Consider the following 12022-nt stretch of genomic DNA (forward strand, 5'->3'; position numbering starts at 1 on the left):
GAGAGATGGGGCGAGGGAGTGGGGGGAGAGAGATGGGGCGATGGAGGGGGGGGGAGAGAGATGGGGCGAGGGAGGGGGGGGGAGAGAGATGGGGCGAGGGAGGGGGGGGGAGAGAGATGGGGCGAGGGAGGGGGGGGGAGAGAGATGGGGCGAGGGAGGGGGGGGGAGAGAGATGGGGCGGGGGAGGGGGGGGAGAGAGATGGGGCGGGGGAGGGGGGGGAAGAGAGATGGGGCGAGGGAGGGGGGGGGGAGAGAGATGGGGCGAGGGAGGGAGGGGGGGCGAGAGATGGGGGGAGAGAGATGGGGCGAGGGAGGGAGATGGGGCGAGGGAGGGAGATGGGGCGAGGGATGGGGGGGGGAAGAGAGATGGGGCGAGGGAGGGGGGGGAAGAGAGATGGGGCGAGGGAGGGGGGGGAAGAGAGATGGGGCGAGGGAGGGGGGGGGAGAGAGATGGGGCGAGGGAGGGGGGGGAGAGAGATGGGGCGAGGGAGGGAGGGGGGGAGAGAGATGGGGCGAGGGAGGGAGATGGGGCGAGGGGGGGGAGGGAGATGGGGCGAGGGAGGGAGGGGGGGAGAGAGATGGGGCGAGGGAGGGAGATGGGGCGAGGGGGGGGAGGGAGATGGGGCGAGGGGGGGGAGGGAGATGGGGCGAGGGGGGGAGAGAGATGGGGCGAGGGGGGGAGAGAGATGGGGCGAGGGAGGGTGGGGGGGAGAGAGATGGGGCGAGGGAGGGAGGGGGGGAGAGAGATGGGGCGAGGGAGGGAGATGGGGCGAGGGAGGGGGGGGGAGAGAGATGGGGCGAGGGAGGGGGGGGGAGAGAGATGGGGCGAGGGAGGGGGGGGGAGAGAGATAGGGAGGGGGGGGAGAGAGATAGGGAGGGGGGGAGAGAGATGGGGCGAGGGAGGGGGGGGAGAGAGATAGGGAGGGGGGGGAGAGAGATGGGGCGAGGGAGGGGGGGGAGAGAGATAGGGAGGGGGGGGAGAGAGATGGGGCGAGGGAGGGGGGGGGAGAGAGATGGGGCGAGGGAGGGGGGGGAGAGAGATGGGGCGAGGGAGGGGGGGAGAGAGATAGGGAGGGGGGGGAGAGAGATGGGGCGAGGGAGGGGGGGGAGAGAGATGGGGCGAGGGAGGGGGGTGAGAGAGATGGGGCGAGGGAGGGGGGGGAGAGAGATGGGGCGAGGGAGGGGGGTGAGAGAGATGGGGCGAGGGAGGGGGGGGGAGAGAGATGGGGCGAGGGAGGGGGGGGAGAGAGATGGGGCGAGGGAGGGGGGGGGAGAGAGATGGGGCGAGGGAGGGGGGGGGAGAGAGATGGGGCGAGGGAGGGGGGGGGAGAGAGATGGGGCGAGGGAGGGGGGGGGAGAGAGATGGGGCGAGGGAGGGGGGGGGAGAGAGATGGGGCGAGGGGGGGAGAGAGATGGGGCGAGGGGGGGAGAGAGATGGGGCGAGGGGGGGGGAGAGAGATGGGGCGAGGGGGGGGGAGAGAGATGGGGCGAGGGAGGGGGGGGGAGAGAGATGGGGCGAGGGGGGGGGAGAGAGATGGGGCGAGGGAGGGGGGGGGAGAGAGATGGGGCGAGGGAGGGGGGGGGAGAGAGATGGGGCGAGGGGGGGGAGAGAGATGGGGCGAGGGGGGGGAGAGAGATGGGGCGAGGGGGGGGGGAGAGAGATGGGGCGAGGGGGGGGGGAGAGAGATGGGGCGAGGGGGGGGGGAGAGAGATGGGGCGAGGGGGGGGGAGAGAGATGGGCGAGGGGGGGGGAGAGAGATGGGCGAGGGGGGGGGAGAGAGATGGGGAGGGGGGGGGAGAGAGATGGGGAGGGGGGGGAGAGAGATGGGGCGGGGGAGGGGGGGGGAGAGAGATGGGGAGGGGGGGAGAGAGATGGGGCGGGGGAGGGGGGGGGAGAGAGATGGGGAGGGGGGGGAGAGAGATGGGGCGAGGGAGGGGGGGGGGAGAGAGATGGGGCGAGGGAGGGGGGGGGGAGAGAGATGGGGCGGGGGAGGGGGGGGAGAGAGATGGGGAGGGGGGGGAGAGAGATGGGGCGAGGGAGGGGGGGGGAGAGAGATGGGGCGAGGGAGGGGGGGGGGAGAGAGATGGGGCGAGGGGGGGGGGGAGAGAGATGGGGCGAGGGGGGGGGGGAGAGAGATGGGGCGAGGGAGGGGGGGAGAGAGATGGGGCGAGGGAGATGGGGCGAGGGGGGGAGAGAGATGGGGCGAGGGAGGGAGGGGGGGAGAGAGATGGGGCGAGGGAGGGTGGGGGGGGAGAGAGATGGGGCGAGGGAGGGTGGGGGGGGAGAGAGATGGGGCGAGGGAGGGTGGGGGGGGAGAGAGATGGGGCGAGGGAGGGTGGGGGGGAGAGAGATGGGGGGAGGGAGGGAGAGAGATGGGGCGAGGGAGGGTGGGGGGGAGAGAGATGGGGGGAGGGAGGGAGAGAGATGGGGCGAGGGAGGGAGATGGGGCGAGGGAGGGAGGGAGATGGGGCGAGGGGGGGAGAGAGATGGGGCGAGGGAGGGAGGGGGGGAGAGAGATGGGGCGAGGGAGGGTGGGGGGGGAGAGAGATGGGGCGAGGGAGGGTGGGGGGGGAGAGAGATGGGGCGAGGGAGGGTGGGGGGGGAGAGAGATGGGGCGAGGGAGGGTGGGGGGGGAGAGAGATGGGGCGAGGGAGGGTGGGGGGGGAGAGAGATGGGGGGAGGGAGGGAGGGGGGGAGAGAGATGGGGCGAGGGAGGGAGATGGGGCGAGGGGGGGGAGGGAGATGGGGCGAGGGGGGGAGAGATGGGGTGAGGGAGGGTGGGGGGGAGAGAGATGGGGCGAGGGAGGGTGGGGGGGAGAGAGATGGGGCGAGGGAGGGTGGGGGGGGAGAGAGATGGGGCGAGGGAGGGATGGGGGGAGAGAGATGGGGGGAGAGAGATGGGGCGAGGGAGGGGGGGGGAGAGAGATGGGGCGAGGGAGGGGGGGGAGAGAGATGGGGCGAGGGAGGGGGGGGGAGAGAGATGGGGCGAGGGAGGGGGGGGGAGAGAGATGGGGCGAGGGAGGGGGGGGAGAGAGATGGGGCGAGGGAGGGGGGGGAGAGAGATAGGGAGGGGGGGAGAGAGATGGGGCGAGGGAGGGGGGCGAGAGAGATGGGGCGAGGGAGGGGGGCGAGAGAGATGGGGCGAGGGAGGGGGGCGAGAGAGATGGGGCGAGGGAGGGGGGGGAGAGAGATGGGGCGAGGGGGGGGGAAGAGAGATGGGGCGAGGGGGGGGGAAGAGAGATGGGGCGAGGGGGGGGAGAAAGATGGGGAGGGGGGGGGAGAGAGATGGGGAGGGGGGGGGAGAGAGATGGGGAGGGGGGGGGAGAGAGATGGGGAGGGGGGGGGAGAGAGATGGGGGGGGGGGGAGAGAGATGGGGCGAGGGGGGGAGAGAGATGGGGCGAGGGAGGGAGGGAGATGGGGCGAGGGGGGGAGAGAGATGGGGCGAGGGAGGGAGGGGGGAGAGAGATGGGGCGAGGGAGGGTGGGGGGGGAGAGAGATGGGGCGAGGGAGGGTGGGTGGGGAGAGAGATGGGGCGAGGGAGGGTGGGGGGGAGAGAGATGGGGGGTGGGGGGGAGAGAGATGGGGGGAGGGGGGGAGACAGATGGGGCGAGGGAGGGAGGGGGGGAGAGAGATGGGGGGAGGGGGGGAGACAGATGGGGCGAGGGAGGGAGGGAGTGGGGGGGAGAGAACTGGGGCGAGGGAGGGGGGGAGTGGGGGGGAGAGAACTGGGGCGAGGGAGGGGGGGAGAGAGCTGGGGCGAGGGAGGGGGGGAGAGAGCTGGGGCGAGGGAGGGGAGGAGAGAGCTGGGGCGAGGGAGGGAGGGGGGAGAGAGCTGGGGCGAGGGAGGGGGGGAGAGAGATGGGGCGGGGGAGCGAGATGGAGGGAGGGAGGGGAGAGAGATGGGGCGGGGGAGAGAGATGGAGGGAGGGAGGGGAGAGAGATGGGGCGAGGGAGGGAGAGAGATGGAGGGGAGAGAGATGGGGCGAGGCAGGGAGAGAGATGGAGGGAGGGATGGGGCGGGGGGGAGAAAGATGGGGTGAGGGATGGGGCCAGGGGGAGAGAGATGGGGTGAGGGGGAGAGAGATGGGGCGAGGGGGTGAGGGATGGGGCGAGGGGGTGAGGGATGGGGCGAGGGGGAGAGAGATGGGGTGAGGGATGGGGCGAGGGGGAGAGAGATGGGGCGAGGGGGAGAGAGATGGATCGAGGGGGAGAGGGATGGGGCGAGGGAGGGAGAGGGGGAGAGAGATGGTGTGACGCAGGGAGAGGGGGAGAGAGACAGACGCAGGCAGAAAAAGAGAAGGAGGCAGAGAGACGGGAGAGAGAGCCAGGGAGTGTGCGGTAGAGGAATGGAGGGGACGACGGACAGACAGAAGGAGAGGCAGACCGGAAGTGAGAGATGTGGAGCTGTTCAGAGAGTGAAAAAGCAGGACTGGGAGAGGAGGTCAGCTGCTGGCCCTGGGGTGGGTGCACACACACACACACACACACACACACACAGTGAATATTGATTGACTCAGTGTGTTACACTGGTAGAGTGAGATGAAGAGGGCTGGGAGGAGGTTCATATGGAGCAGAAACCCAAGTTGGACTGAATGGCCTGTTTCCGCATTTGTACATTCTGTGTACCACTTTGTTACCGGCTGTTTACTGTCAGTGGCAGTGGGAGATGCCTGGGCTCCGAGGCTTCCGGTTAACTGAGACGAGGACTGGAGACTGGGCAGAAATGTGGCAGGCTGTTTGTTGTATCAGCAGATGTATACACGGTCTGTGGGCATAGCCTAGAGGCGGGTGGAGAGCAGCACCTGTTCCAAGTGTCGCCCCCTAAACACAGTTTGTTTCTTCACAGCACGTGATGGAGCCGACCTTCGACCCTGGCTGCTCGGGTGATTGACCTGGGTCAGTAAGCCAATCGCTTGCAGGCTGGAACCAGACGGTGCCCCTCCCCCCTACCCCTACCCCTACCCCCACCGCGGCCACCGGAGAGCGCAGGATGGGGGCTGCCACGTGGGGCGAGCACAGGAAGAGGCTGCGGATGTTGCACAGGCTGACCTTACTGGTGTTGCTGCTGTGTCAGAGGGGGCGAGCTGGAGAATGCAAAGGGCAGCGGCAGCTCCGCAGTCAACAGCCGGGCTTCGTGACCGACGGACCGGGGAACTACTCTGTCAACGGCAACTGCGAGTGGCTTATCCAAGGTGAGTTCGTGCTGAGCAGATTTTGTTTGAAGCTCGAGAGGGCTGGAATACACGGCGGCAGAAGGTGCATTACCGCGGAACAAAGATTGAATCTGAAGTGACTGCGTTCAGTGCTGGGCAGGACACCTCAGGAAGGAGCGCTTGGCCTCGGGGGAAGTTGCAGCACAGATTCAACAGCATGGCACTGGGGCTAAAAGGGAATCGCGAGGACAGGTTGCATAGACTCGGCTTGTATCAGAGTATAGAGGATTAACGGATGTTCTAATGGAGGTGTTGAAGATGAATCGAGCAATTGATAGTGGAGATAGAAAGAAACGATTATCTGGTTGGGGAGACCAGAACCAGGCAGGGCATGACCTTAATATTAGAACCAGGCCATTCAGGGGGGGATGTCAGGGATTGCTTGTTCATTTCGTGGAAATCTGGACTTGTGTTCCCCCAAAAATTTGAGGCTGGGTGGGGATCAGTTGAAAATGTCAAAAGTGAGGCTGGTAGATTTTTTATAAAAGCAAAATACTGTGGAAATCTGAAATAAAAACAAGAAATGCTGGAACCACTCAGCAGGTCTGGCAGCATCTGTGGAAAGAGAAGCAGTGTTAACGTTTCGGGTCAGTGACCCTTCTTCGGAACTGGCAAATATTAAAAATGTCACAGGTTATAAGCAAGTGAGGTGGGGGTGGGGCAAGAGATAACAAAGGAGAAGGTGCAGATTGGACAAGGCCACATAGCTGACCAAAAGGTCATGCAGCAAAGGTGAACAATATGTTAAAGGTGTGTTGAAAGACTTGGCGGCGCAGTGGTTAGCACCGCAGCCTCACAGCTCCAGCGACCTAGCTTCAGTTCTGGGTACTGCCTGTGTGGAGTTTGCAAGTTCTCCCTGTGTCTGCGTGGGTTTCCTCCGGGTGCTCCGGTTTCCTCCCACATGCCAAAGAGTTGCAGGTTGATAGGTTAATTGGCCATTATAAATTGCCCCTCGTATAGGTAGGTGGTAGGGAAATATAGGGACAGGTTGGGATGTGGTAGGAATATGGGATTAGTGTAGGATTAGTATAAATGGGTGGTTGGTGGTCAGCACAGACTCGGTGGGCCGAAGGGCCTGTTTCAGTGCTGTATCTCTAAACTAAACTAAACAAAGCATTAGTACAGATTAGGTGTTAACGGACTGAATATTGAACAGCAGCAAGTGTAAACATGAAAAAAAACTGGGTAAGCAAACTGAACAAACTAAGATGAAATGAAATAAGTGCAAAAAAAAAAGGTGGTTAAAAAATGTAAAAAAAGAAAAAAAACCCAACTAAAAATGAAAGTAAAATGGGCTGTCATGCTCTGAAATTATTGATCTCAATGTTCAGTCCGGCAGGCTGTAGTGTGCCTAATCGGTAAATGAGATGCTGTTCCTCGAGCTTGTGTTGATGTTCACTGGAACACTGTAGCAATCCCAGGACAGAGATGTGAGCATGAGAGCAGGGCGGGGGGGGAGTGTTGAAATGGCAAGCAACCGGAAGCTCAGGGTCCTGCTTGCGGACTGAGCGGGGGTGTTCCGCAAAACGGTCACCCAATCTGCGCTTGGTCTCCCCAGTGTCGAGGAGACCACATTGCGAGCAGTGAATACAGTATACTACATTGAAAGAAGTACAAGTAAATCGCTGCTTCACCTGAAAGGAATGTTCGGGGCTTGGGATAGTGAGGAGAGAGGAGGTTTTTGTTGAGTAAGGGTTACAGAACCAAGGGGGATAGATGGAGCTCAGATTCGGAGAAGCCGTGATCTAACTGAAAGTTGGGACAGACTCGAGGGGCTGAATGGCCGCGTCCTGTCCGCAATTTACAATTTTCATGGACCGATTCTCCACGTTCAGCTGCTGACTCTTCCTGGAGAGGGTTCTGTGGCTGAAGATGTTGGCTGGGAGGAGAGGTTGAGTGGGCACTGCCCGCTGAGTGTGGCTAAATAACCTGTCTTTGTGCGTGAGCCAGGCTATAACAACAACAACTTGCATTAACACAGCACCTTTAACACAGTAAAACTTCCCGAGGCATGTCACAGGCATTTTATCAAACATTGGTTACAAGGTGACCGAGTTTGGGCAATAAATATTCCAGGGTGTACAACATTTTGAAAAAACAGGCAGAAAGCAAAAGGAGGAGGGCTAACCTCCATAGTATAGGATGACTGCATACATGAAAAAAGATCTTGGCTCGGAAGATCAGGAAGTAGAATCAGGATGGGTGGAGATTTGAAATAGCAAGAGTCGGAAAATGTTGGTGGGAGTAGTTCATAGGTCCCCCGACAGTAGTTATACTGTTAGACATAGCGTTAAACAGGAAATTATCGGAGCATGTAACAAAGGCATTATAATAATTGTGGGTGACTTTAATCTTATAGACTGGACTAATCAAATTGGCAAATGTGGTCTGGACGTTTGTAGAATGTTTTCGGGACTGTTTCTTGGAGCAGTACGTTGTGTGACCAACTAGGGATAAAGCTATTTTCGATCTAATGAGGCAGGGTTAATTTGTAATCTCATAGTAAAAGATCCGCTGGGAAATAGTGATCATAATATAATTGAATTCTGTATTAAGTTTGAAAATGACACGCTCCAATCACAAATAAGAATCTTAAGCCTAAACAGCGCCAATTCGAGGTATGAGGGTTGATTGGGTAAGTAGACTGAAATGTCTGGCGGGAAATAAACAGTGGGAAACATTTAAAGAAGCTATTCAAAATGTTCAACAAAAATACATTCCATTGAAAAACAAAAAGTAAGCAAGAAAAATTCTGTGTCTTACAAGGGAGGTTAAGAACTGTATTATATTAAAATAAGAGGCTTATAATCTCGCAAAAAATAGTAAGTTTTGGATTGGGAGTGTTTTAGGAACCAGCAAAGGGCGACCAAAAAGCGGATTTAAAAGGGAAAAATAGAACATGAGGGTAAACTAGCCAGGAATATTAAAAAACAGATTTTGAGAGCTTTTACAGTTATATAAAAAAGAAGGGACTAGCCAAAATAAATGTTGGTCCTTTAAACAGGGGAAATTATCATGGGGAATGAGGAAATGGCAGGCGTTGAAGAAATATCTTGTGTCTTTTACTGTGAAGACAGACACAAAGTTATGTACCAGAAATAGAGGCAATTGATAACAAAAGAGGAAAAGTGTTGGTAAAACTTGAGAGATGAAAGTGCAACAAATCACCACAACCTGATGGCCAATGTCCTAGATTTTCCAAAATTCCCCAGATACTAGAATGGTGTAACACCACTGTTCAAGAAAGGAGGGAGAGAGAAAACAGGGAAGTACTGGCCAGTTAGCCTGAAATCAGTTGTCGGAACAGTGCTGCAATCTATTCAGGAAGTCTTAAAGGTGCACTTAGCGAATCGTGGTATGGCCGGAGAGAGTCGGTATGATTTTACAAAAGGCAAATGGTGTTTGACAGATTTCATGGAGATTTTTGAGGGTGTAACTAGTAGGGTAGATATAGGGGAACCAGTAATATAGTATACTTGGATTTCCAAAAAAGCATTTGATAAGGTGCCACATAAAAGGATCATGGAGTTGAGGGTAATATATTAGCATGGGCACAGGATTGGTTAACAGACTGGAAGGAAAGAGTGGGCATAAACGGGGCATTTTCAAGTTGGCAGGCAGTAAATGGTGGAGTGCTGCAAGGATCAGTGCTGGGGCCTCAGCTATTTACAACCTATAGTAATGACTTAGACTAAGAGACCGAGAGTAATGTATCTAAGTTGGCTGGCGATACAAAGCTAGGTGGGAATGAAAGCTGTGAGGAGGACGTACAGAGGCTGCAAAGAGATATAGACAGGTTAAGTGAATGGTGGCAGACGGAATGTAATGTGGGGAGGTGTGGGTTTGTTAGGGATGTATACGGGATGGTTTTCTGGACCAATACGTTGAGGAACCAGCTAGAGAACAGGCCATCCTAGACTGGGTATTGTGTAATGAGAGAGGAATAATTGACAATCCAGTGGTGTGAGACCCCTTGGGGATGAGCGATCATAATATGATAGAATTCTTCATCAAGATGGAGAGTGACGTAGTTGACTCTGAGACTAGGGTCCGGAATCTTAGTAAAGGAAACTATGGAGGTATGAGGTGCGAGTTGGCTATGACGGATTGGGAAATGTTACTTAAAGGGATGACAGTGGATAGTCAATGGATGAACTGCTCCAATTGTTTATCCCTGTCTGGCGCAAAAGTAAAACGGGGAAGGTAGCCAAAACCATGGCTTACAAGGGAAATTAGAGATAGCATTAGATCCAAGGAAGAGGCATATAAATTTGCCAGGAAAAACAACAGACCTGAGGATTGGGAGCAGTTTAGAATTCAGCAAAAGAGGACCAAGGGATTGATTAAGAAGGGGAAAATAGACTACAAGAGCAAGCTTGCGGGGAACATAAAAACTGACTGTAAAGGTTTCTATAGGTATGTGAGGAGAAAAAGATTGGTGAAGACAAATGTAGGTCCTTCATCGTCAGAAACAGGGGAATTTATTATGGGGAACAAAGAAATGGCTGACCAAATAAATGCTTTGGTTCTGTCTTCACAGAGGACACAAATATCATACCAAAAATACTGGGGAACACAGGGCTTAGTGAGAGAGAGGAACTGAAGGAAATCAGTATTCGTAGAGAAATGATGTTGGGGAAATTGATGGGATTGAAGGCTGATAAATCCCCAGGGCCTGATGGTATGCATCCCAGTGTACTTAAGGAAGTGGCCCTAGAAATAGTGGATGCATTGATGGTCATCTTCCAAGATTCTATAGACTCTGGAACAGTTCCTACAGATTAGAGGGTAGCTAATGTAACCCCAGTATTTAAAAAGGGAGGTAGAGAGAAAGCAGGGAATTATAAACCAGTCAGCCTGACATCGGTAGTGGGAAAAATTCTACAGTCCATTATCAAAGATTTTATAGCAGAGCATTCAGAGAACAGTGGTAGAATCGGGCAGAGTCAGCATGGATTTACGAAAGGGAAATCATGCTTGTCAAATCTGCTAGAATTGTTCGAGGATGTAACTAGTAGAGTTGGTGAGGGGGAGCCAGTGAATGTGGTTTATTTGGATTTTCAGAAGGCTTTCGACTAAGTCCCACATAAGAGATTAGCATTTAAATTAAAGCGCATGGGATTGGGGGTAGTGTATTGCGATGGATAGAAAATTGGTTGGCAGACAGGAAACAAAGAGTAGGGATAAATGGGTCTTTTTCTGAATGGCAGGTAGTGACTAGTGGGGTACCGCAGGGATCGGTGCTAGGACCCCAGCTATTCACAATATATATTAATGATTTAGATAAGGGAACTAAATGTAATATCTGCAAATTTGCAGATGACACAAAATTGGGTGGGGTGGGGTGAGTTGTGAGGAGGATTCAGGGTGATTTGGACAAGTTGAGTGAGTGGGCTAATGCATGGCAGATGCAGTATAATGTGGATAAATGTGAGGTTATCCACTTTGGTAGCAAAAACAGGAAGGCAGATTATTATCTGAACGGCGATAAACTGAGAGAGGGGAATATGCAGCGAGACCTGGGTGTTCTTGTACACCAGTCGCAGAAGGTAAACATGCAGGTGTAACAGGCGGTAAAAAAGGCAAATGGTATGTTGGTCTTCATAGCGAGAGGATTAGAGTACAGGAGCAGGGATGTCTTGCTGCAATTATACAGGGCCTTGGTGAGGCCACACCTGAAATAGTGTGTGCAGTTTTGGTCTCCTTATCTGAGGAAGGATGTTCTTGCTATAGAGGGAGTGCAGTGAAGGTTTACCAGACTGATTCCTGGGATGGCGGGACTGACGAACGAGGAGCCATTATAGGTTAGGATTATATTTGCTGGAGTTCAGAAGAGTGAGGGGGGATCTCGTAGAAACCTATAAAATTCTATCAGGACTTGACAGGGTAGATGCAGGAAGGTGGAGGAGTCCAAAACCAGGGGTCGTAGACTAAGGATACGGGATAAACCTTTCAGGACTGAGATGAGGAGAAATTTCTTCACCCAGAGAGTGGTGAGTCTGTGGAATTCGCTACCACAGAAAGCAGCTGAGGCCAAAACGTTGTATGTTTTCAAGAAGGAGTTAGATACAGCCCTTGGGGTGAAAGGGATCAAAGTATGGGGCGAAAGTGGGAACAGGCGACTGAGTTGGATGATCAGCCATGATAATGAATGGCGAAGCAGGCTCGAAGAGCCAAACGGCCTACTCCTGCTCCTATTTTCGATGTTTCTATTCACTTTGGTCGTAATATTAGAAAAGCAGATTATTTTGTAAAAGACGTGAAACTTGTAAATTTTGAAGTTCAGAGGCACTTGGGTGTAGTCATGCGAGGAGTAAAAAGTTAACATGCAGGTATCGTAAAGAATTGGGAAGGCAAATGGCATGTTGGCCTTTATTGCAAGGGGATTGGAGAACAGGAATAAAGAAGTCTTGCTACAATTATACAGGGCTTTGGTGAGAGCACACCTGGAGGACTGTGTGCAGTTTTGGTCTCCATATTTCAGGAAGGATATACATGCATTGAAGGCAGTACAATGAAGGTTCACTGCACTGGTCCCTATGATGAGAGGCTGAGTAAATTGGGTCTGTCCTCGCTGGAGTTTTGAAGAATGAGAGGCGATCTCATTGAAACACACAAGATTCTGAAGGGGCTGGATAGGGTAGACACTGAGAGATCGGGGAATCTAAAACACGGGGTCACAGTCTCAGCATAAAAGGTCACTCATTCACGACTGTGATGAGGAGAAACCGCTTCACTCAGAGGGTTGTAAATCTTTGGAATTCTCGACCCCGGAGGGATTCTCCACCGTTTAATACATTTGAGGCT

At 55.2% G+C, this 12022-nt stretch overlaps 1 protein-coding gene across 1 annotated transcript in view; it reads left to right on the forward strand.

The window, feature by feature from the left end:
* Nucleotides 1–12022, forward strand: part of megf8 (multiple EGF-like-domains 8) — a 173655-nt gene that overhangs the window by 2933 nt on the left and 158700 nt on the right. The window contains exon 2 of the mRNA XM_068018430.1: nt 4849–5194. Within this exon, the coding sequence (XP_067874531.1) occupies nt 4993–5194 (202 nt within the window). The 5' untranslated portion in view covers nt 4849–4992. The remainder of the gene's footprint in view (nt 1–4848; nt 5195–12022) is intronic.

The sequence above is a fragment of the Heterodontus francisci genome, chromosome 39, assembly GCF_036365525.1.
Source record: "Heterodontus francisci isolate sHetFra1 chromosome 39, sHetFra1.hap1, whole genome shotgun sequence".
In the NCBI taxonomy this organism is placed as follows: Eukaryota; Metazoa; Chordata; class Chondrichthyes; order Heterodontiformes; family Heterodontidae; genus Heterodontus; species Heterodontus francisci.